General features: G+C 39.6%; 1 protein-coding gene across 7 annotated transcripts in view; it reads left to right on the forward strand.

Moving 5' to 3' along the window:
- Positions 1 to 26057, forward strand: part of LOC131244483 (small RNA 2'-O-methyltransferase) — a 41462-nt gene extending 15405 nt beyond the window's left edge. For all 7 annotated transcript variants that reach the window (XM_058244057.1, XM_058244066.1, XM_058244063.1 and 4 more), the window contains 8 exons: positions 103 to 192; positions 13519 to 13955; positions 14076 to 14330; positions 15078 to 16033; positions 16560 to 16711; positions 16789 to 16905; positions 17387 to 17524; positions 25506 to 26057. In XM_058244057.1, the coding sequence (XP_058100040.1) occupies positions 103 to 192; positions 13519 to 13955; positions 14076 to 14330; positions 15078 to 16033; positions 16560 to 16711; positions 16789 to 16905; positions 17387 to 17524; positions 25506 to 25949 (2589 nt within the window). In that variant the 3' untranslated portion in view covers positions 25950 to 26057. The remainder of the gene's footprint in view (positions 1 to 102; positions 193 to 13518; positions 13956 to 14075; positions 14331 to 15077; positions 16034 to 16559; positions 16712 to 16788; positions 16906 to 17386; positions 17525 to 25505) is intronic.
- Positions 26058 to 27105: the final 1048 nt, after the last annotated feature.

The following is a 27105-nucleotide window of genomic DNA, read 5'->3' on the forward strand; positions in this document are numbered from 1 at the left end:
GGCATCTATACCTGGTAATAACTTTTCGCATGTTTTAAAAAGAGTCTTATCTTTGCCATTTTCTTATGTAATTGCCCCTTTGTTCATTGATTTCTCATGCAGCTAGGTATCCAACCTACAACAAATAAACTTACCATGCAGGAAACATGGGATGAATTGGTTGCCCGTCTCTCTTATCTATTTACGAATGAGGTTGGTGATTTTATCCTGACAGTTCTTGTTTGGATTGGCAAGGGATTATGCATGCAGACTAGTGTCTCCATTATCTTAGGCCCTAGTCAATACTTATTTGTTTGCTACTTATATATAAACTCATTTAATAGCTGGTGATTTTATCAATTCATGATTAATTTATCAATTACATTATAACCTCTATGGACCAATTACTTCATGACACAGTCTTTCTTCCTTACAATTTTAATGTTTCTCCTGTTATGGGAGCATTTTTTATGCTGTTGAAAGCACCAGAAATCTGATAAGATGAAAAGGAAACATAGCAAGACATGCTAGACCCATGGAAACACATACGACTAAGCAATGCAATCTCACACTAGAAAACGATTCACCAAAGTGAAAAATGACTTCCTTTTAATCCCTCATAGCTATCAAATGCCCAACATGGGCTTTGATAATTTAATGCAAAGAACCAAAACCATAAGAACAGTAGAAATTACTAAATTGCCCGTGACTAAATAACCTCATTAGATATAAGGGAGGGTATTTTCATCATCAATGTGGGTATTAGTTAAGTGTACATTACACAGAATAGTGTAGCATGAAAATACTGCATTGTAACTACATACGTGACAGGCTACATGGTGCACTTTACTGTCTATGCTACACACAACACACTCTGTCAGCCTATGCTATGGTACATACTATCAACATTTTAAATAGCATATTGCAAGATCCTTTTAACTAGGTGCCTCTCTCGCTTCAAATGCCTTCTTCAAAATATCACTTTCGTTCCCACTTCCTACCTATTTATACTTGTTTATATTTTGAAAGAGACTCTTTCCCACTCCTAACCTGAATTTGTTGCTGCTTCACTTCATGCTTCATGCAAACTATGCTGTATGCAACACATGAAAATAGCACAAAAGTCGACATGTAGCGTACGCTACACACTATTTAATGTATGCTGCAGGTCATGCTATGCTCCATATAGTGTACTCTACACACTACACAGCCTATGCTACATATTATTTTTCACTAAATCAATAAAATCAATTAATGTGTTCAATGCGTTTTTCATTTTGCTAAAATTCATTAAAAATTAGTTAACGGTTTCAATGATTTTAGTGAAATAATTTGAGCAACAGTATTAAATAGTTTCCATTGCTATATTTATATTTATATTTATATTTACTATCTTCCCTATTTTTCACACTTCTAATGGGTGAACACTATTAATGTAGGGGCATTTTCACAATGGACTCGAGTGGGGTAGCCTATGGGATGCAGGGACACTCGGGGTGGGCGGCCTGTGTGAAGCGGGCCCCACCCGTGTGAGGTGGTACCCATGTGATTTGGGGCCCACGAGAGGGGTTTGGCCGAGGTCCTAACCCATGCGATGTGGGGCTTGGATTATGAGATAAAAGGATTAATTCGCCACGCTGTATCAATTTGAGCTTTTAGAGCAAGTAGTTAATTGTCCTACATCAAATTAGTATCAGAGCGGGAGGTCTCCTGTTCGAGACTCCTCACCAATGGTGATTAATGCAGGGGCATTTTCACACTGGAGTTGAGTGGGGTAGCTTGTGGGATGCAGGGACATACTCGGGGTGGGCAGCCCGTGTGAGGCGTTACCCATATGATTTGGGGGCCACGAGGGGGGTTCGGCCGAGGTCCTAACTCATGCGATATGGGGCTTGGGCTATGAGATAAAGGGATTAATTCACCATGCTCTATCAGTTCGAGCTTGTAGAGTAAGTGGTTAATTGTCCTGCATCAATTGCATATGGGATCATATCGCTGAATTTTGTTAGAGCAACTTATTGTTGAATTTTTAGTTCGTGTCCCCACTTATACCATTGCTGAAATTTCAACATAGTAATTTCAGGTTGTCAAATTGCTGAATTTTCAGCTTGTAATTTTCGAATTACACCCATGCAGAATTTTCTATTTGGCACCCTCGGATTACTATCTTGCTGAATTTTTAACATAGGATTTGAGGATAGTGACTTGCTGAATTTTCTGGTTAGTGTGTTTAGCGTGATCTCTAGGTTAGTACTATCATTGTCATCACATTGAACTAGGACCTAGGGTTTCCTTTAGAGTGTCCTTCTGTATGCCCCCTCATTTAGGATGTGGTTTTGGCTTACATCCCACTATGAATCTAGAACAAATTGTTGAGGCCCTTAACGCTATTAACAATCATCTGACAACTATTGAAGCACACAATGAGACCACATCGACTCAATTTACTGTGACCAATGTGCGTATCAAATGGCTTGAAGCCCCCCTTCAGGCGAACCCCGACACTGGGGAAGATGTCCAATCACAAGCCGGGGATGGAATTGAAGGAGTTGAGACTGTGCCACTTGCAATTATTAGCCGCGCTTTAAGCCAAATTGTAGAAAGTGATTATGGGCGCATGAATTCAATTTTCCAAACTTATGCCAAGTGTGGTGGCAAAAATTGCAAGGTGATCATTGATAGTGGCAGTTGCATCAATGTGGTCTTTGCTCGCGCCGTGGACCGCTTAGGTATGCTAGTTGTTCCTCATCCTCAGCCCTATCGAGTCTCATGGGTTGACACATCTTCAATTCTGGTTTCTCAGCGTTGTCTCATTCCCATCCAGTTTTGTTCCTATATGGACATGTGGTGTGATGTTTTGCCTATGGATATAGGCCACATTATTTTGCGTAGGCCTTAGTTGTATGATAGGGACGCAACACTGTTCGGTCGCTTGAATATGTGTTCGTTTCTATATGAGGGTAAAAGGATTGTCTTGAAGCCTCTCCCGCCCAAATGTGGTCCCGAAGGTGTGGCAAAACTCTAGCTTGAGTCTTTTCCTATAGTTAATGCCAAATAGTCTGAAAGAGGGACTAAAACTGATTTGATGTTGTATGCCCACGTAGCAAGTGAGGTTATACCTAAAGGTTATTATAGAGATGCCACCTGAGGTTACACCCGAGGTTAATATAGAGTTACCATCTGAGGTGAGTCCGGTATCGGAGGAGACAAGTGTTGTTATTCCAAAGGACATACCGGATGAGCTTACACCCGTGCGGGACATTCACGCATTGACTCTGCCAAATCTTCATCACGATCAAACGAGTCCTGGGGAAGAAGTGAATTTGGAAAGACAAGTAGATGAGCTAGGACCCCTATAGATTGCATACCCACGTCTGTGTTCCATAGGCCTTTAGAGTCTGCACATGCATCTATACAACATATGCATGACTTGCATGTGGAGATCAGAAAAAGAATCAATGCAAGTAATGAAACATACAAAATGATTGCTGACTCACAATAGGTTTAAAGAGTTTGTTATGGGTGATGAAGTCATGATTAAAATACGTCCAAAAAGGTTTCCACAGAGAACCATAAAAAAATTACAAGCCCGTAACGCTGGACCATATAAAATCTTGAAAAGACTGGGTTCAAATGCTTACTTGATAGATTTTCCACCTAACATGGCTATCGGTTCCACATTTAATGTGGAAGATCTTATACCATTTCATGGACCTTCCCTTGACCCTCACATGAACTTGGATAATGATGCTCCTGATCCGTCTCAAAAGCCATAGCCATTACCTGACCCCTCTTCTCAACCTTTATCATCCGTACCATCCATACTTATGAGAATAGGGGAGATGGAGGATATCTTGGATGAAGAAGCGGTTTCCACACGACATGACGGTTACCAGGAGTACCTTGTCAAGTGGAAGGGCAGACCAAAATCAGATAGTACGTGGATCACAGATTCAGAGCTTCATCGATGAGATCCAGATCTCCTCGTGCATTATTGCAACTTTATTTCGCCAGAGGCGAAATCTTCTCAGCCAAGGGGAATTGATGGGGACATCAGAGGACCTACTCGGGTGTTCCAGAGATGGAGACGACCACCCACATCAGCGCAACTTTCTTTGTGGATGGTAGATGAGTTCTAGATTGGGCCCGCCGGGCTATTTTAAAGACCTCACATGCATTGGACATGCATCAGAAAGACCTCACTTTGGGATGATGCATGTGGGCTGCTTAGGAGACTATTTTAGTCATAGGATTTTTATTTCGTGTCGATCCGACTGTTGGATCTTATCGATCAGGCCATCGAGCCACCAGATCTTCCTAATCTGGACTCTTTGGACTCTGATTTTGTCTTCTTTATGTTTTTTGTTATTTTTAGGTTTTATTTGATGATTGCGATTGATAATAAATGTTTTAGTTTTCTTATTTTGGACGATGAACCACTTTACTTAAGTGAGTGACATAGTTGTAATTATGTTGAATTTTAATTCCGATTTTTTTAATTATAAAACCACAAGGGGAGTGGAGTTCCAACCCCAGTGGAGATTTGAGAAGAAAAAAAAAGAAGAAGAGAGAAACTCTCGTGTGAAGGAATTTTCCTCACTGTTTTCTAAGATTTAAAAAAAAACAAAAACAAAAACAAAACCCTCTATTCCAATTGAATTGTGGAAGGTTTTAAACTTGTTTGGTGGTGGATTCCTTAAGGTACATCCTTCCTCTTCCTCATATTTGAAAGGTATTTTTCTTCTTACATCCTTCATCTCCCTTTGAAAGGTATTCTTTTTCTTTTTCTCTCGTCTTCTTCTTTTCCTTCCCATTACAACTATCTAAACCCTAGATATTCAATTTCTTATTTTTTCCAATTTCTAAAAACTCTAATTCCAAAATCCTCAATTCCCATGAACCCCAATTTTCCTAATTTCAGATTTTCCCCTTCCTAACCTCAATAAAAAAAAACTTACAAATATGTCTATTGAGTGTGGAACATGCCTATGCTAAATTGGAGGTTCTATCATTCCATTGGTCTTAGTTTTAATTGATTTCTGTGATTTCTTAGCATGCGGGCATGTGATTTAGGTTAAATAAGATTTTATTTGCTATTGTTTACTCTTAATTACTTGGTAGGTTATCATCTTTTGTTTATTGAATCACTTTGTGGACTCTTTCATAATCTCAGCGTTGCATGTTAGCATTAAATCATGTCTTACATCAAATTTTAAGTGTAAACAATAAGAAATAAAATCTAATTTAACCTAAATCATATGCCCGCATGCTAAGAAATTACATAAATCAATTAAAACTAGGACCGATGAAAGGATAAAACTTCCAATTTAGCATAGGCACGTTCCACACTCGATGGATAGATTTGTAGGTTTTATGATTATGATTAAAGAAAGGGGAAAATTTGAAATTAGAAAAATTAAGGTTCATGTGAATTAGAGATTTTGGAATTAGGGTTTTTAGAAATTAGAGAAAATAGGAAATTGAAGATCTAGGGTTTAGGAAGTTGTAATAGGAAGGAAAAGAGGAAGACGAGAAGAAGAAGAAGAAGAAGAATACTTTTTGAAGAAGAGAGGAATGATGTAAGAAGAAAAATACCTTTCGAAGATGAAAAAGAGGAATGATGTACTTCGGGGAATCCACCACCTACCCTTTCACAATTCAATTAGAAGGGAGGTTATTTTTTTTCTTCAAAAAAACCCTAGAAAACAATGAGGAAAATTCCTTCGTACAAGAGAGCTTTTTTTTTTTTTCCCTTCTCAAATCTCCATTAGGGTTAGAACTCCACTCCCCTTGTAGTTTTATAATTAAAAAATTCGGAATTAAAATTCATCATAATTACAACTATGCCACTCACTTAAGTAAAGTGGCCCATCATCCAAAATAAGAAAACTAAAACATTTATTGTCAATCCCAACCATCAAATAAAACCTAAAAATAACAAAAAACATAAAGAAAGCAAGATCAGAGTCTAATGAGCCCATATCAGAAAGATCCGGTGGCCTGATTAACAAGATCCAACGGTCGGATTGACACGAAATAGAAATCCTATGACTAAAATAGTTTCCTTATCAGTCCATATGCATCATCTCAAAGCGGGGTCTTCCTGATGCACGTTCAATGCATGTGAGGTCTTCAAAATGGCTTGGCGGGCCCCGTTTGAAACTTGTCTCCCATCCACAAAGAAAGTTGTGCTGATGTGGGTGGTCGTTTCCATCTCTGGTACACCCAAGTATGTCCTTTGATGTCTCCATCAATTGAGGGTTCGGCCGAGGTCCTAACCCATGCGATGTGGGTCCTGGGCTATGAGATATTAGGATTAATTTGCCATGCTCTATCAGTTCGAGCTTTTAGAGCAAGTGGTTAATTGTCCTGCAGCAAATTGGTATTAGAGCGGAATGTCTCATGTTCGAGACTCCTCATCGGGGGTGATTAATGCAGGGACATTTTCACACCGGGCTCGAGTGGGGTAGCCTGTGGGATGCAGGGACACACTTAGGGTGGGCGGCCCGTGTGAAGCATTACCCATGTGATTTGGGGCCCATGGCGGGGGGGGGGGGTTGACCGAGGTCCTAACCCATGTGATATGGGGCCTGGGCTATGAGATAAAATGGATTAATTCGCCATGCTCTATCAATTTGAGCTTTTAGAGCAAGTGGTTAATTGTCCAGCATCAACTATGCTACAAACTACTTATTTAAAACATTGCATGCCATTTTCACTAAAACAATACAATCAATCAATGATTTCAATATTTTGTTATATTTTGCTAATTTTCACAAAAAAATGGTAAATGTTGATTTTAGTGAAATAATTTGAGCAATAATGTAAATTGGTTTCATTGCTATTTTTTATTTTTATATTTACTCTTTGCCCTATTTTTCCTATTACTTTCGTTGCTATTATTTTGATATGATGAAATTGAAATTGGATCCAAAATCAAAGTTAGCTAGAAAAATTTTAGCCTTATATTCATTTACCTTTATCTTCCAACTTGTTACTTGACTTTGAACCTTGGTGAACAATTCGTCTCCATTGGATTTCTCATTCTCGTCACCGTTGAAACCTTAGCTAACAATATAAAAAATAGTAATCCTTTAGTCAAGTTCTGTAGAAAGTCTTTAAGTTGCTTCAACTCTGTCCGTTATCAGTAGCGCGAGATGGTTTGTCGACTGCTCCATAGAAATGTAGTTATCGATCTTATCTAGAGATGATTTGATACCCAAGGTAATAGAGGCTGATGTATCTGATATTGCATGGGGATGAATTCTAAAACAAGTACAAAATGGGGAAAAAAAAGTCATAATTATGTTTATCTTTGGAGTTTGGAATGAAGCTTAGGGCATGTTAAAAAGGAGAGAATTTGAGAGAGAGAGCATATGAGGCTCGGATGTCAACCCTCTCTTATTTATTATAATAGAAGAAAATGTAAAATTACATATATGCCCTTATATGAAGGAAAAACTAAAGGAAGGCTAAGGACAAATAAGGAAAGTATAAAACAATGATAAAATGCTAAAAAAATTAAGAACAAAGGTCCATAACATAAGAGAACTAGGTGTATGTACTTGTGGGCCCAGTCGTAGGTCCACATGCACATACACCCATACTCCTTAGGCTGAGTCGTAGATATCAATCATGCCCAACTTGCCAATAATATGTCGTACAAGTTCCACTTTAAGAGCCTTTGTGAAGATATTCGTCAACTGCTCGGAGGACGGAACAAATGGAGTGGAAACAACACCTGTAGCAACTTTCTTACGAATAAAGTGATAATTAGCTTCAATATAGTGTGCTCTCATGAAAAATCATATTAGAAGCTATGTGGATAGCAGGTTGATTGTCACAATGCATATGCACATAAGTCTTCACAAGAAATCTCAATTCAGAAACAAAACTTTTTAATCACGTAATTTCACATATTGTATTTGCCATAGCATGATACTTAGCCTCAACACTGGACTGTGCCACAACTGTTTGCTTCTTAGTCTTATGACTAAGTTGCCATTGAAAAAAGTATATTAGCCTGACGTAGAGTGGCGATCGTTTGGAGAACCTGCCTAATCTACATTAGAGTATCCTCCAATATCAAGTTTATCATGACAACTAAATAAGAGGCCATGTCTACGAGACGATTTGATATAGCATAGGATATGATGAACTGCTTGGTGAGAATAGGGAAGCGTGCATGAACTGACTAACAAACTCATATCATGAGATAGATCTGGACAAGTGATCATCAAATATATCAATCTCCCAATTAGGCGCTGGTACATGTGAGGGTCATTAAGAAGTTCCCCATCATATGTCATGAGCTTCTTATTGACTTCCAATGGAGAATCAATAGGTTTGACGTCAAAACTACCAGTTGAAGTCAACAAATCAAGGACGTATTTTTGTTGAGACAAAACCATGCCCTTTTTGGAACGAGAGACTTCAATTCGAAGGAAATATTTTAGTGGTCCCAAGTCTTTGATATCAAACACTGTGCTCAGATATAATTTTAACTCAGAAATGCCATTATTATCATCACATGTAAGAATAATATTATCCACATAGACACTCACAATAATGGTTCCCTTCACATGCCTTTTGACAAACACATAATGATCAGAAAAAATATGAGAAAATTCAATACGAATCTAGGTCTTGCTAAACTTATAAAACCATGGTTGATGAACTTGCTTCAAACCATATTTCACCTTTTTCAGACAACATGCCTTATATTCTTCCTCCTTACGAGTAAATCCAGGAGGAGAAAGCATATACATCTCCTTAGTAAAATCACCATTCAAGAAGGCATTTTTAACATTCAATTGATGTAGGGATCAGTGCAAATTGGTAGCAAGAGAAATAATCACCCGAACAAAGTTCATCTTAGCAATAGATGCAAAGGTCTTAGAATAAATCTTACCAAAAGTCTACGCAAAGCCTTCTGCTACAATGCAGGCTTTATGTTGAGGTATACTTCCATCAAGATTGTACTTGCCCATATGCCTAACAACGGCCCATGTGATTCTTCTCAGTTGGTAACACACCCATTTACTATTTTTTATTCTTTTCAAAAGCTACCATCTCCTCCTCCATAGCTTGTTGCCACCAGTGTTTAAAATATCGGCGAGAAATCGATATTCTTGACGATAATATCAATATTGCCAAACCAACAATACCGATAGTCCCATCTTTCTTTTCGTTTATGGAAATCTGTGAGATGTCACCGAAATATCGACGAAATCGATAATTACAAGTTATTGGCGAGATTTTCACCACTACCCCTATCAGCAATCGAATTTGTCGTTAAATGTAACGGGAATATCGTCGCTGAAAGCTTGGAAATGTAGTAGTTACGTAAATACTAAAAATTCAAAAAAAAGAAAAAAGAAGGATTTCAAAAATCCCTCTACAAATCTGAGCTTTAAATACAAAATTGACAATTCCTCTCCAAGATCAGTGTAATCGAGTGAAAAAACTGGGATCGAAATCCACGAATGAAGCTCAATGGGTCAGTTTTGGAAGGTTTGAAAAAAAAATCCCTCAAAAATCATAATTTTTCTTAGATTTAAGGTATCTTTACCTGAAAATTTCTCTTTGCTTTTTAGATATGCCTTATTTTGAGAAAGGAGATGGAAACCGCAAAAAGGGGATGCTGAGATGAAGCTTGTATGTGAGCGCAACCCCGTAATCGACGATGTGGGTGAGACCCTTAAGGCCCACCTCAATGTATGCATTGTATATCCACGTTGTCCATCCGTTTTGCCAGTTTATTTTAGGGCATGGTCCCAAAAATTAAGCAAATACAAATTTCAGGTGGACCATTCCACAAGAAATAGTGGTTATTGACTATTAAGTACCTTTTATGGGCCACAAAAGTTTTGGATCAAACTGATATTTGTTTTTTTTCTTTCAATCCAGGTCTGTGTGACCTTATCAACAAATTGGATGGTCAACAAACATTATGGTGGATCTTAGGAAGTTTTTAATGGTGGGCGTTCAACGACCATAGTTTTCTTTGGTGTGGTCCACATGAAATTTGTATTTGCTTCATTTTTGGGACCATGCCCCAAATTAATCTGGAAAAGCAAATGGACAGCGTAAATATATAATGCATACATCGAGGTGGGCCCTACGGATAGGGTCCCACCTACATTTCTGATTCTGAGGTTGTAGCCAAGCCGCATTCGCAGTACGTGAAGATCAATGGATGCGGATTGCCTCCAACAGGCTATCGTAAGAAATTCCTAAGCTTAAAAGCTAGGTGGGACCCACCATAATGTTTTTGAGAGATCCACCCTTTCTATCTGTTTTACCAGATTATGTTAGGACATGAGCCCAAAAATGGGGTGGATCCAAAACTCAAGTGGGCCACATGACAAGAAATGGTGAGGATTGAATGTCTGCCATTGAAACATTCATAGGGCCACAAAAGTTTTAGTTGAAGCTAATATTCGTATTTTCAGTTCATGTAGGAACGACCTTATGAATGGTATGGATGCCATATAAACATCACAATGGACCCGCGAGAGGTTTCAATAGTAGGCATCTCCCTACCCACTTTTTCTTGTCATGTGGCCCACTTGAGTTTTGGATCTGCCTTATTTTTGGGCTCATATCCTGACATGATTTGGCAAAACCGATGGACGGGTGGATTTTTCACAAACATCATAGTGGGCCCCACCTAGCTTTTAAGCATGTTGTTGTAGGCAATCCACGTCCAATGATAAAATGGTTTGGATCACAATTCATGACCATGAGCTCCACATGCAGGCACTTCGACATGCAAGTAGTCAAATTAAACTTATTTCATTGTCTAACTATCATATTGGTGGATATTTATTGGGTGATTATATGAAAAATATCCAAAGGTCCTATTTCCATAAATAAGCATCTACGAATAATTTAGTCGAATGGATGGATGGATGTATGGATAGATGGATGGATAGATGAGATGGATGGGTGGATGGGATGGTTGGATGTATGGATGGTTGGATGGATGTGGTGAATTGAAGCATGGATGGATGGTTATTTGAATGGATGGATGGATAGGTTTGTTGGGTGGATGGATGGATGCGATGGATGGATAGTTGGATGCTTGATTATGGATGGATGGATTCAGAATAGACGGATGGATGGGATGGAATGGTTGGATGGATGGGATGGTTGGGTGGGTGGATGGATGGCTGGGATGGTTTGGTGGGTGGATGGATGGATGGCTAACATGGATGGATGGTTGGATTGATGGATGGATGGTTGGATGGATGAGATGGATGGTTGGGTGGTTCGATGGGGTTGGGATGGTTGGAAAATTATTATGCATGCATCATTTTTTTTTTGCAAAATTTTATCCCTAAATATGCAAATATGTGTATTTTAGCTTCTCTTGAAGTTTCATTGAAAAATTTCATCGTTTTCTGCGTGTTTCCCTACATGTTGACTGACAACATATGCTTTTAGGGCTTAATTAAATGAAAACTTATTGTGTATGTATTTTTTTTTTTTTTGTAATTTTTTATTCATAAATATGCAAATATGTGTATTTTAGCATCTCCTGAAGTTTCATTGAAAAATTCCACCATTTTCCCAATTTTAGCATCAACGATAACAATATTGTTTTTGTATCTCCGGCTAGTGAAACTTGTAGCGATATCAACAACTCGAACATTGGTCGCCGCAGAGGAGAAATAGGAGCCTCTTTAATATTTTTTAGAATGGAGGAAAAACACTTAAGGGCAGAAACAAAGGATCTGTGTCAAGGAGACAAAGAATGATAGGAAATAAAGCGTTGAATGGAATGAGAGGTGCATTGTCTTTTTGCTTTTCTAGCAGCAAAAGGTAAGTCCATGGAAGGGTCATCTAGATATGGATTAACATAAATAGGCAAACAAGTAGGAATTCTATCAATGCCTATAGCTAAAGGAGCATGCTTCGTGGTGTCCTGAGAAAGAGTAGGATTACGAACATTCCTTCATTCATATATATACCTTTAAGTTGGACTTGGTAGAATCAGTAGCAATCTTATCTCTAGCATTATCGGGTTTGAAAGGAACAAACAGTATTTCGCCAGACTCAAGGATGGGCATAGGAAGAACCATAAAATGGTGCTCCCCCTTTCCACTAGAAAAATACGGAGTGTCTTTAACAAATTTCACATCCATAGAAACATAACGCTTTTTGGTAACTGGATCAAAACATTTATACTCATTTTGTGAAGATTAATATTTCAAGAACATGCGTTCAAAGCTGTGCAAAATTTTGAATTGTGCTAGCTCGTATGGTATCTCCTTTGATATAACAATATGTTCTTTGATCTTTCCTCAAGTCTCTCTCTCTCTCTCTCTCTCTCTCTCTCTCTCTCTCTCTCTCCACCCCCCAAAGCACCCCTTTCTGTTAGCTATCCTCTTTGGTTAATCGGAGCCTGCATCTCCTGAGATGTAGATCCGATAAGACTGTTGGAGGAGAATCAATCAATCAACTGATTTAACCTCGCCATTTTGAATTTTTTTAGGGTTTAGGGTAATTTGTTGTAGGGTTTTCTGTATCCTTTTTTAGGTTCAATTGGTCTTAGAGCCAGTTTTGGTGGGGAGTGAGAGTAGGTTTGTTTAAGACCTTCTAGAGGGTGAGTTTGGGTTGACTTTTCATTTGGCCAGATTTTTGGGCTTATAGCCAAACATGGGAATGTACCTGATGGACATGATGGATTTCAGGTATGCATCATGATGGGTCTCACATATACATTGTGTAAGTGAGTGGTAATGAGATTTTCTGCGGCGAAATGGTTCACATCTCTTGATTCGGGCAACTTCTGGACCAAATCGGCCTGTAGGAGGGTGATGCAAGGTCAGTTGCCCCCTATATAATGGTTTTGGGGGGTGTACTTGATCACCAAGACCGAGACTGGTACATATTGGGCGATTTGTACCGGTTTTGGTCAATACTTTAAAGCATGATGGCAGCACGTACCAGAAAGCAACAAATGCTCACACTAAAAAGGATTCTCTGAAGTGGAAAAACGGACTTCAATTCAATTCCTTTTAGCTATCACGTGCCCAACATAGCTTTAAATAGTCTAACACAGAGACCTAAAGCCAGAATAACAATAGAAAACTACCCTACACAGTAAACATTATTCCTGATTAGATTTTACTGAGGGTATTGTTGTCATTTCACCTTTTATTTTAAAGAAACAATCAACAACACTCCATCCATAACACGGACTCCCTGTGGGCCTCACACGTGGGAGCATGTGGACTAGGGGTCTGATTGCATAAATTGTTTGTACATTGTGCATTGATTGATTTCTTTTCACTGTGCTGTGTTTTATTTTAGCAATTACCTCTGCACCACTTCAGTTGAGGGAGTCATTAATAAATTGCTTATCATCATTCTAATGATTTTTTTTTTTTTTTTTGCATGGCTAAACATAATCAAACAGTTAACATAGTTATTCCATAGATTGACATGCAACTATGAGGCTGGCTATCTTCATTTCACTATCTGTGAATGAATCTGACTCATTTTTTACTTCTTGTTGTTACATTGGCAAAGTTCCTTTCGACATCTCATCCGTTGATTGGTCACTTCAGAGTTGCAGTTCAGAGAGAGGGTGATTTTTATGGTTTCGTTCCTGTTTCTGTTATTGCTGCGTATGATGTTAAGCTTAATAATTTATGTAAATTTATCAACCAAAAGGCAGAAACAAATCCTCCCTTGAGTATAGCACTTATTTTAAAGGCTGCAAGACTGTCTAGTTCTATCTGCACTTCTGAAGGAAAACTTTGGATTTGGAAGCAGAATCCACTCTCTCCAGAGATCATACATTCAGATTTGAAGGAGAGCATCCAGATTAAAGCTATGCGTATTCCTTGCTCAATGGAGAAGCCTGTTGAAACCTTGACTCTTAATGTTTCCTCCAAAGAATATTACTTGGATGTCATTGCACAAAAGCTTGGTGTTGGGGATTGTTCTCAGGTGATCATTTCAAGGTTCGTATAACTGTAGAGGTCAAAGCATTTTCCACTATTTTGTAACATGCCTTCCATTGGCTCGTTGGACCTAAATTTGCATGTTGTCTTTGTTAACTTCTACATGCTTCTGCTTTACAGGACTGTCAGCAAAGCTTCTTCTGAGATGAGATTATATTTTTCTGCTCCAAAGGATTTATATTTGACTTCTGATTCATCTTTGGAGGTGCTTTCCAATATGAAAGAAACTGTCAATTCCCAATCCTTATTCAATGCAAGGGCTCATTATTTCTCTGGTCAAAATATTTATGGAGATGCACTCTTGGCAACTGTTGGATATACATGGAAGTCTACGGATCTGTTTCATGAAGACGTATCTCTAGCTACCTATTACCGGTATATTTTTCTGACGTGCATTGCTTGATTTAGCTGCTTAGTATCTCATGCCCTAAATCTTTCTTCCACGAGGAGCTCCTTGAACTGTGAACTACTGGCAAACCTCTTCCACTATCATCATTCCATGCTACGCAATGTTTTTCTCCAGATTTTGTTTGCTGTAATGCAAATCTTCTAGATTCTAATTCTCTCAAGAAAAAAAGAAAATGAAACCCTTTTATTCCTTTGGAGCACACTTTATTGTCAAATAATATTCTCTTGTTGATTCCTCCCGCATCTAGGAAATGACCACACTATATCGAAGTTGTAAAGAAACTGAAAGCATGCCTATGTGGTGTGCTAGTTCATGAAGAAAGTAGCAATCATGTTTATTTTTGCATGACCGTGCCCATGAATCCACTGTCTGGATTCAATCTCCTGCATGCTCTTTGTGAATGTAGAGGTAATGTTTTTGTAATGCATCAGCATAGTCATGTCTTGTCTGCTTTATATGCTATCTTTGACAGCAAGTGTGTATTAATCTTATTGTACACCTTTAGGAGCTTAAGTAACAGATGTTTGCAAAGCAATTAGTTTGTATTTAACAGAGGCCTCTACATTGTCTCATAAATTATTCTACATTTTTTTCTCATGCAGTTTGTAGCATTTTCATTGATTTTATTTACATTTGCCTTACACTTCATGCTTACCTTTAAAAGCTTTCCTGGATTATTGGCTTTTCTTTCATAATCAGTAGTGCTTCTCCAGGATGCTTATTTGTAGAGTGCCTGATGGAAACTACAAGTTATCTAGAGAAGCAATAGTTGCTGCAGAGTTACCTACTGCATTCACTACACGGTCAAATTGGAGGGGCTCCTTCCCAAGGGAACTCCTCTGCATGTTCTGCCGTCAGCATCGATTATCAGAACCAATTTTCTCAACAGAAAAGATAAATCCTTCAGAACCTCCCCTGGAAATATCGAAAAATTGCCAAAAGTTGAAGTTATCGGAGTCAACTAGTGAAACCGAACATGCAAACAGAGGAACAGGTGATGCCAATGATGGGGAATTGAGGGGACAAGGCACTTTCAAATATGAAGTAAGAATATTATCAAAGGAACAGGATGTTATTATTGAATGTTCTAGCGAAGATTCTTATAGGAGACACAGTGATGCATATCAGAGTGTGGCTTTAAAAGTTCTCACATGGTTGAACAAATATTTTAAGGAATTAGATATGCCTATAGAGAAGCTCTCTTGTTTTGGAGTTGATTATGGTATCCGTGTTAACCCCCAAATTCTTTCTGGGGTGTTTGCATTGTGTCCATTTGTCCATAATGTTCAGCAGACAAGTGTTTTTAGGAAATGCAGTTCACTAGGAGCTTCAGTCTCTGCGGGTGATTCAAATCCAAAGGAAAGTGTAGTTCCTCTTTTTAACATTGAGGGTCCGGATACTGGCATGTCTCCATCCTCAGGATCATTAACATGCATAAGCTATTCGATTTCTTTGGTGAGGGGAATGGAATATATTGGAGAACCTCTTGAAAGCAAGGATGAGTTTGAGTTTGAGATAGGGGCTGGTGCTATAAATCAACAGCTTGAGACATGTGTAACTCAGATGTCTTTGGACCAATCTGCCCGTTTCACTACAGAACTACCTTCTAGAGACTTGATTCTGGGTGCATCTGGTGAATCTGCAGAGGCTCTTTCGCTTCAAACTTTACGTGAGTTTCTCTTGCATTGATGTTACCATACAGAGAAATGCAAATGGGATTCATGAATGTGGTGACATTTAGACATAGCGCACACTTGCAACTCCAAGCTGATGATTAGGTAGCCAGACCATGCAGATGCCTGGGCAAAAAATTAGGCTGCCCATGTATGATGAATGTTTACCATTGGGAACCTTTCACCTAGTCCTTTATGCAGAATGTGCCAAACCCAATTGGTTGGGGCACGCTAGGACATGCCTTTTGCATACTCTGTGGCCCACCTATGAGTGGATTACCTTGATTTTTGGCTTCGCATCTACATGGTGGACCTGCCTGATGAGCATCTTGGATCTTCCACCTGCCAAGTTGGCCATATTAGGAGTGCAAGTGCATTTTCATAGCTGTGCTTTATCTACCTGTTTTTCTCCCTTTCCCTTTTCTTCTGTCATGTAGTATTTATTTCTGCTCCTGCCACACACACACACACACATTGATTTCAGATCCTTACTGTACCTATTGGAACTAATTTCTCTTGCAGAAGGCTGCTTCTTGGAGTACTCTGTGAAGGTTTTGCGGGTAACAGAACCCTTGGAAGACAGAATGGAGCAGGCTCTCTTCAGCCCTCCTCTATCGAAACAGCGCGTGGAGTACGCAGTGAGGCTCATCAATGAGTCTCATGCTACTACCTTGGTATTGTCTCATGTTGCTTTCTGTTTACTTTGTTTCATACAGTATATTAAGTTTGACCTTCTACTTTGGACTTACAGGTTGACTTCGGTTGTGGGTCTGGTAGCTTGTTGGATTCCTTATTGGAGCATCCAACTGCTTTGGAAAAGATTGTTGGTGTTGATATTTCATGGAAGAGTCTTTGCCGTGCAGCAAAGGTCTGCACTATGAATATCCAGAGACTTTTACTTTTAGTAGAGGTTCAGAATTTAATGTTTTTTCCACCATTTTGCGACATATGAACGGTACACATGGCATACATATATGCCAATACCGTCCAAGTCATGGTCCCCATTGTATATAAGGTATCACCTGTAAATCGTACTCATATGGCAATCCTGTTCAATAGCTATCCATCAAATGGACAGTTAAAGACGAAGTGGCCAGATGTAGAAATTCAACAGGCGAAATCAAATGGTTGCGGTCGTCCCATCAAGCAAGATTTTTGGGCTATGCGACAGCCACAACGAACCCTCTGAGTTGGACAGATTAGATTGTCATATATGTATGCTACATTGCACATATGGTGGATGACTTGCCATTATCTTTTACTAAGTAGTGTCAAATGAACACCATAATAGCCTACATTTTCATCTCCTAGCTCTCATGAATGGCATTTGAAAAATATATATTCTGCAGATACTTCATTCAAAACTGAGCATGGATTCCGACCCTAAAGTGCAAAGTAAGAGAATCAGCTCTGCCATACTGTATGATGGGTCAATTACAGATTTTGATGCCCGGCTCTTTGGATTTGACATTGGGACTTGTTTAGAGGTATTGTTCTCCTTAGCTCTTGATACCAAACCTGTACTAGATTGTTTTCTGGAGAAAAGATCACTATATTTGTGGCAAGCTATTATTACTATTTTTTAATGGCAACAGAATAATTTGTGGCAACTTGTTCTTTAATGAGGAAAAATACCACTCACTAAAATAACAGAAAAAAGAAGCAGAATTTGGCCCAACAAAAAACCTCAACCCTAGGTTGATCCGCATTTCCCAACACCAAGGCACAAGGAGAAGGCTCGTCCCCACAAGAAGACAGCATGAAAGCAAGATGTTGATTTAAACTTTCCTCTAGCCAACCATTTCCATTTTTTTTATTTTCCCATTTCTAGAAATAAGCTCCCCACCAAGCAACGTCATTGAATCCATACCCCCTTGTTTCAGTCTAAAAAGATACTGTTTCATGCTAATCTCTCTCCAAGGGACTCATAATTTCTTGACCAGGCACCATGACAATGGACACATCTGCACTATCTATATAGAATTTTCTTGGTTGCCATTTACGAGAAGTGATTTTCATAAACGGAATTGTGTTGGGAGGCACCCTCTCTTCTCACTCATGGGTTTGGTGATCACATTTCACTCTTTCTCATGTGCATCACGTGTGCTATTCAGTAGAGTTTCGTGAAAAGAAAATTGGTACCATCGAGCCCTTCTTTTCAACTCGGAGTGAAATGAGCCATAGGAACAACCCAAGTATCAAATATAAACACATTTTAAACTTTCCATTTATTATTTTCTATATAGATTTTTTTTTTTTCCTAGGAACCGGTTATTATTTTCTATATAGATTTTTTTTTTCCCCCTAGGAACCGGTTCTCATGATAACCCTTGAGAACCCATTCCTCTGTATATGCCGTCCAGGCTATATATACCCTTCATCTGGCTTGGATGAAGGGTGAGGCGAAAAAATTGGCTATTTTGAAACTCAGGTGGGCTTTGGTGGCAATCAACAGCAGGCATCCCCTCCCACTTTGTTCCACTTGTTGTGGCCCACCTAAAGTTTTTGATTGGGTTCATTTCTAGGCCCCAAGGATTTCATCAGGTGACGCATCTTGGATGTTGTGCACACATCATGTGGGATGCTTTCTTATGGGTTCTCATGAGATCTAATTCCTAGGAGACTTTCTCATTTTATACATACACATGGTTGTTGCGTCCATTTTCAAGCCATCTTCAGGAAAGCCCAATCTAGCTCTCCCTTTGTGCCATTAACAGGCTATGTCCAGCACCATCATCTTCATCTAAGCATTATCCCAATTACCTGGGGGTTGGCTACATGAATCCTGTTCTGCCATTCCACACGCCATACCTTTAGTTAGCCCATAAGTCTTTTCTTACTACCTCCATTTACGTCTTCTTGGGCCTTCCCCTTCCCCCTTTAGAGCCTTAAACTTACTCCATTTCACATGTCTAAATCATCTAAGTCTGCTTTCCCTCATCTTATTACCTATTGGTGCTACTCCTTAGTTCCCTAGAATGCATTCATTTCTAATTCTATCCTTCATCTTGCCACTCATCCATCTCAACATCCTCATTTCAGCTACACTCAATTTATGAACATATTGTTTCTTTACTACCAAACATTGTTCCATAAAGCATGGCTGATCTTAAAGCTATCCTATTCAATTTTGCTTTCAGCTTGAATGGTACATGATGATCACATAAAACTCCCGTGGCACATCTCCATTTCTTCCACCCAACTTGAATTCTATGGGCAACATTCTTCTCATTCTCTCCACTTGTGAATTATTGACCTAAGTTATCAAAAGTGATCATTTTGGGAAACCTTTTTTTTTTAAATAAAAAATCAAAAATTAAGTAATGAAATTTTATTATAGAACGCCAAAAAGGTAGCAAAAATACAGCAACGTCAACACAACCCAACTCAAGAAAGAAAGATAAACTCATCAAGGGCTTTTAAACTAGATGCCATCCCAAAACCTTTGACTTCGCCCTTCTTAAGACTTCCAATGCTGCCCGGCTCTAGTTTCGAAAACACCGGTTGTTTCTTCCCCGCCCCAAGAGCCCATAAGCTGACCAACATAGCTAGCCTCCATGGTTCCCTATCCCCCCCCCAATTTCAACCTTCTACCATGCTAAGAACAAGCCCTCAATGGTCCCCGACATCACCCATGACATGTTAAATGGCTGAAAACCCTCACCCACACCAATCTAGGAAACGGGCAATGGATAAATAAGTGATTTACCAACCCCTTGTCTTGCATGAACATGGGGCACATATTAGGAATGACCATCAACCTCTTTTGAAGATTGTTAATAGTAAGCATCTTGTTCCTATCCACCAACCAAGCAAAAGCTGCAACTAGAGTTGAACACGAACCGAACTAGCTCGGTTAACTCGCTTTGTTCAACTCGGATAAGTTCGAATCAACTCGACTTGACTCGAAGTTGGGTTCGGGCCAAGCCGAGCTTATTTTTTGAGCTCGACAGGATTTTGAGTTGAGCTTGAGCTAGCTTGAGTTCGACTCAACTTGGCTCAAAGCTCGGCCTGAACTTGACTCGGTTCGGCTCGGCTTGATTCAGCTTGAGTTATAACTTAATTATATAATATTATATATATACACCCTGATCCATAGCTCAAGTGGTAGACTAAGTGAAAGATACCTCGTTTCAACATTGAGGTCTTGGTATCGATCCCTAGTGGGGGTGGCTAACAGTGAAGTGTGAACTGACAGTGGGGTGTACTAACAAGCTAATATATATATATATATATATAGAGAGAGAGAGAGAGAGAGAGAGAGAGAGAGAGAGAGAGAGAGAGAGAGAGAGAGAGCTTAATTAATATATTATATTTTATATTATATATAATAAAAAAGCGTCGCTTGTGTAAAAACTAGAAAGAAAACGATCGACTCAAAAGCTTAAACTCGAACTCGGCTTGAAACTCGGGCTCGAAGTCGGCTTGAGTTGACCTGAGCTGTTGACCGAACCGAGTCGAGCTGGCCAGTTAGGCTCGAGGATCGAGCCGAGCCAAACTCGAGCTGGAATAGGCTGCTGGCTGAACCAAGCCGAGTTGTGCCAAGCTCGACTTGGTTTGGCTTGTGTACAGCTCTAGTTGCAACCTTAGGAGGGGTGTTATAGTGCCACATGAAAGCGGTATGACCTGAACGCTTGCCCGTTGATGGCTGGAAAGCAACCTGTAAAAAGACCAGACAAAAAACCAACTTGCTTTTTCCTCTCCACACCATCACGTCCTTCTCACCTAGGGAGGGGGATGAATTCGTCTGCTTCCTCATCCGACAAATTCCTCTTGCAAGGAGGAGACCACACCACTTCCTCACCCAATAGGGAGAAACAACAAGCAGTGGGAATGTTCACGTCTGTAGTTATTCTTGGTAACTTTGGGAACTCGACTTGGGGCGGATCGTCTCCTAACCACACATCTTCCCAAAAATAAATCCTCTCCCCATCCCTACGTGAAGCTAACCGCCTTCTTCAACTTGCACATTGTACTAGCCTTCCAAAGCCTAGAAGTCCTGTATAAAGATGAATCCTTAACACACCAATCCCCTTGACTCCGTACTTACCAGCGATCACATTCCTCCACAAGCTTCCTTCCTCAGTATCAAACCTCCATAGCTCTTTACCTAAAATGGCAGGGTTCACCATCTCCAACCTCCTTATACTTGTTCTTCATAAACTTCTTGGTCAACAATCTTAACTAATTCCTCAATTTTCACTCCTATTGTTACTAAAATTGCACTCCATATACTTTTGTTTGAAAGATGACAATTTTATTAAATAAAGGCCAAAGGTCTGTAATGTAGAACAATTTACAATGCATCCTAGACATGACAAGAGAACAAGCATTCTCTCATTGCAAGATATACCAACACTAACTCAATTACAGAACCTCTGGCCTTGCTAAAGGACCCCCAAAATGCTCCCCAACAAATTGTTGAAACAATGATTATTCCTTTCCCGCAAAATCGCCTACTCCATTTACTTTGTTTGTCTTGACTAATTTTAGATCCTTTAGCTTTATGCTTACTCCCTCCCTCATATTGTCTTTTAAAACCTTGTCATCTACAAACAACATCCACTATGGGATCTCTTCCTGCAAATGCCTCATTAACTCGTCTATAACCAATGCAAAAAGGGTGCGGACTCAATGCCGACCCATTGTGCAAGCCAACAGTAATTGGGAATTCACTTTTCTCTCCACTAGTGGTCCTCACATTTGTTATCGCTCCATCATACATATCCTTTATCATGTCAATATATCCTCTTGAAACTCCTTTCTTTTCCAACATCCACTAGATTAACTTTTAGGGATCCTACCTACGATTTCTCTAAGTCTATAAAGACCATGTGGAGATCCTTCCTTCTCTCCCTATGAATTGTCTTAGTAGGAAAATAACTTCAGTGGTAGACCTCCCACACATGAAACCAAACTAATTTTCTGATAATTTGTCTCATGCCTTAATCTTTGCTCACTCACTCTCCCGAAGTTTCATAGTATGGCTCATAAGTTCAATCCCTCAATAATTAGCGCAACTGTGTAGATGGAGCGTGTGCTCTCGTCCTAGCTGAGCCAACATCAAGAGGTCCCGAGCTAGAACTGCTAGCTACTATTAGAGGAGGCTAACGTGTCTGCCCTGTGTAGGTTATAGTAGTCAATAATTACACTCATTTCTTTCTAGCTGGATGAGGAGTATTTGTTATGGGTCCCTCCCTCGTTTACCAGGAGGAATGGTGGTCAGTATGCTCCTTCCCCGGCTAATTTAGGAGTATATAGCATCTATATTTCCCTGTAAAGAGTGGGCCTTTATTCTTTTATTGCTTTCCGGCTATTATGTAATAAAAGGTAGGTCAAGGGATTTGATTGCTTGGATTGCTTCCATACCCCAAGCAATTCCTTCATTGTCAAATATCACATGAGGGGATTTCTCAATGAAACATGGATAGGGGCGGATGGTAGGGCTAGAACAGGCATAATTGCTTGAACGGCTAGAAGTGGGCCACGCCATATTCCATATGTCACTTAGTCATCTCTGCCTCGCTGCGGGTCAGCACAAAAAAAGGGGAGATCTGCTGCTTACTGCTCATGGAAACATCCAACCTATACTATAGTCAAAGATTCTAAAATGACTGACCTCTGGTTTTCTTCCACGGAGATGCAAAAATTGCATCAGAGTGTCTCTTCTTCACTGCATTCGTTGGACTTCTATTGAGAAGGTAAACAGCTGTAGTGACTGCTTCTGCCCAGAACATGTTTGGAAGCCCTTTTCCTTTTAGCATACTTTTTGCCATTTCAACGATGGTCCTATTCTTGCCCTCTGCTAAACCATTTTGTTGAGGGGGTGTAGCTAGTTGTTATATGATGCTTAATTCCTACCTCTCTTTGCCATTCCCAATAACCCCAACTTGACAAACCCAAACTATGAGTGGGAAAGCAACTATCACTGACAAAAATCACTCTCTCCCCACCATTGGGCATACAAGCGGCAATTGTCTTTCTTTCGGCAATAGTCTCTTGTTTCCACACTTGATCATTCATCTTTTAGAACCTCGCTATAACCCCATTACGCTCATGGTGTGTGGTTAGAAATAATCCCACCCACCCCTCCGGATGGATCCGGAGTGGGTGCCTCTACTTATTGAGGTCCAAAGAAAAGATCCTCAAGATGATATTTGATGTTATGAAAAATTGTGGGCCCTCACCTTTTTGTAATTGGTTCAAGAGCTTGGTGAGAGCCCTGTGTTTTGTTTTAGGTAGGTTTTCATCAAAGTGCTCGGGTAAGTTGTACATTATTATTTGGACAACTTCGGGAGGAAAATTCGATCGATCTAACAACCGTTTATCATCCACCTCCCTGTCAATCTCTAAGTGATACCATCATCACTGCATGGTGGTTGTCTAACTGCTGTTGGTCTTACTCATGATGTTATGTTTCAATCAAGTGCAGGCTTCGTTATTCTTATAAATAAGTAACATGGTGCTTTTCTTCCATTCGTCTGGCATTTTCTTCGATCGTTCAATCTTGTTGAACAACTTTGCCAACCAAAATAATCAAGCATCTCACATACACTTCCAAACCTCAACTGGTATACCATCTAGATTGAGGGCCTTTCCTGTTTTCATCTTTCTCAAAGCTTCTTTCACTTTAGATATCCCAATCATCTCCAACTTCATTTGATTTTTGGTTTCTTCTATCCCTATGTTCTCAGAGTGATTGTCATTTAACAAGTTCTAAAAGTATCTTCTCACATTTCATTAATCTCATTGTCCTCTTACTAGTACCCTTTGGTTATCGCTCTTCATACATCTAACATGATCTAGGTCCCGTTCCTTTCTCTCTCAATTTTGCAAGTTTGAAGACATCTTCTCGCCTTCTCGTCCCCAATCTATTGTAAAGATCAGCATAAGCCTTAAGTTCAGCCTCGCTACTTTTTTAACATTTTTTTTAGCATTTCTATATTGTTTAAAATTTTCATCGTTTCTAGTCCCTCATGAGTCCCTAAAGCATGAATGTTTCTTATGAATAGCTTTTTATAGATCGTTATTCATTTCCATCACCAAGTTTTTATTATATGATTGACTTTTCCCTCCATATACACCTAAAACATCTATTGCCACTTTCATAATTCACTCAACCATCTCATTCGACATAGCATTCACTTCTTTATCAACATTCCACTTTCGTTCTTCCTTCAATTTATTTTTGAATAATATTGTTTTGTCCCTTTCAAATTCCACCACACGTTTTTGGACACCTACTATTAATTTCACTCTCTTTCTTCCATCTCTTAGTGTAAACATTTGTAACCATTGACCTATGTTGCATAGTCGGACTCTCTTGGTATAACCTTGCAATCCTTGCATATTGATCATTTTGTTTCCTTAGTAGAAAGAAATCTATTTGGCTTGTATATTCCACTTTAGAAAGTTATCATATGTTCATATCTCTTTTTAAAATATATGTCTGATAGAGCTAGATCGTGTATGTCATAACGAAATCAACAATATTGTATCCCGTCTCTCTCTTTTTCTTTTTCCCTCTCAAAACATCATCTTCTATATATGCTCTCATATCCTTTACTTTCTTTTCCTACATGACCATTTAAGTCTCCTATAAAATGTTTTCTCTCCATTCAGAATTTCCTGCATTAGTCCATCCACATCCTCTTAAAATTTCTCTTGATTCTATCCTCCAACCCTACTTATTGCACATATGCACTAATAACATTGATTATCTCCTCTACTAATACAAGTTTTATTAATAAAATCCTATCACTTCTCCTAACATCTACCACTTTATTCTGTAAATCTTTATCTTCCACTATCCCTATCCCATATCTATTATTATCATTTCTTGTTTACCAAAGTTTATTTCTCTTAGTATCTCTACTTTTGGCCCCATCAATGTTACTATATTCCACGTGACAAAATGAATCCTATTCTCATGGACTAGCATCTCTACCCACTCGCATCCAAAATGGCACAAGAATTCTTGCCTACTTCTCACAGCAACTGGGTATGATTGTGGCAGATTGCTCTTGGGGGTAGCCACCCCTTGCCCATTTCTCACTCCACTGGGACTCCGATGCAGCACATCGCTTACAAGAAATGCCTGAAATTTTGACCCTGACTGCCAGCATGACATAACCCTCCTTTTATCCTGATTGAGGACCTTCAATGAGAGCATAAAACTCCCATAGGCGCAAGGTAATAGACTATTACATATGTTGATTACAATCAAACACTAGCTAATAATAATCTATTAGATGGGTTAATTACAATCAGCGAGTTACCAACTGGCTATGCTTATGACTGAGAAAAGAGTAGCTTAGAATTATGCTAGTGAATATTGACCAAAATGCCCCTTCTTAGGGTGACGTCGTGGCATTTGCTAGCAAACCTCATAAGTACTTGGCTCTTCAAATTGACAAATTTGTATGACTTGTCCATTGGAGGTAAGAGTTCACTGGTGTTGATTCACAGGTAATTGAGCATATGGAAGAGGATCAAGCATCTTTATTCGGCGACGTTGTCCTGAGCTCCTTCTGCCCACAGATTCTCATCGTCTCGACACCCAACTACGAATACAACCCGATACTCCAGCGGGGCACTTCACCCAACAAAGAAGATGACCTGGAAGAGAAAACACAGTCTCTGCCATTCAAATTCCGCAACCATGACCACAAGTTTGAGTGGACCAGGGAGCAGTTCAACAGCTGGGCCTCTAACCTTGCCTCAAGGTACAATTACAGTGTCGAGTTTGATGGGGTCGGCGGGTCCCCCGGGGTGGAACCAGGTTTTGCCTCCCAGATCGCTGTATTCAGGAAGAACACGATCCAAGCCGACTGTTTGAGGGATGGAAAAGCAGCTGGCCATTATGAAGTCTTATGGGAATGGACTAGCAACACATCCAGATCTGCCCTCTGAGAAACTAATTGAAACTATACCGTCCTCTGCTTTCTGTTGTAAATGGTAGGTTTAGTCCATGGGCTTGCAATCCCAAATTTTCGAAGGAAAAAGATGCAACTTAAAACACTCTGTAATCTGTGGTATAGTTTTTTGCTACCGAAGGGTTTGTTGCACCAAAATATCATGAAATTTCATGATTAATCAGTCTAATTTGGTGCAAAATATCATGAAACCGTAGTTATAAAACTGGGTGGGTTGGCTTGAAGCTCGGCTAAGTCGACTCGCCTATAGTTCGAGCCAAGTCTCATGGCAACTTGGTGTGTTGGCATCATTTGGTTGGGACTCACAAGATTCATCCAGTCAGCTCAAAAACTCGGCTGACTTAACTAAGTCATTGGCCTAACCGATTAACTTTTTATTTCAAAGGTAAAAATGGAATGGGACAAGAATCAGACAGCCACATCAACCAGAGGAAGGAGATGCAAGTACTGAAAAATGATTTATTTAAATATCAAGTCAATTACAGACTCGGTCCGGTCTTTGAGTTGACCAGACCCGCCTACACATCTGGTTAAGTTTTTGAACTACGCATGAAATTTCAAGATATTTGGTACAAACAAAGGCACCCTGAATCTAGTTTCTAGTATGGAGAATTGTGCGCGCGCGTGTGTGTTTGTTTGTTTGTTTAAAAGAACTGCTGAAGCCTGATTCTGTCTGGAATGGATTGGAGAAAGTATGCCCAACCAGCTCGAAATTGCAATTGAAAGCAACAACCATACCAGCCTATGGTTATTCTGCTCAATATGATAAACTTCCAAATGCTCTACCTGATAGCCCTTGATGCAGTCCTCAGTCGTCAAGTATTATTTAGGGTGGGCCATCAATCTGCAGCGGTGGCCCTACCTTTTGGTGATTCAGAGCATTCAACTGATGGTTAACTGAACCATAGGCGATGGTCCATATGCAATGGGGAAGTGGACGGTCCAAGTGTGAGGGGGTTTCTGGCCATTCGCCGGTTAAGCAATCTAGACCGCTGGAAAGTGAGTTCTTCTACACCTCCTGTATCTCGTTTATGGCAGGAGCTGAGCTCAGTTGCCTGACAGACTGCTAAACAAGAGAAGGCTAGCTAAACCTGGTAGGTCAAGGGTACACTGGAGGTGGACTAGAGCTGGTA

Source organism: Magnolia sinica, chromosome 1 (genome assembly GCF_029962835.1).
Source record: "Magnolia sinica isolate HGM2019 chromosome 1, MsV1, whole genome shotgun sequence".
NCBI lineage: Eukaryota > Viridiplantae > Streptophyta > Magnoliopsida > Magnoliales > Magnoliaceae > Magnolia > Magnolia sinica.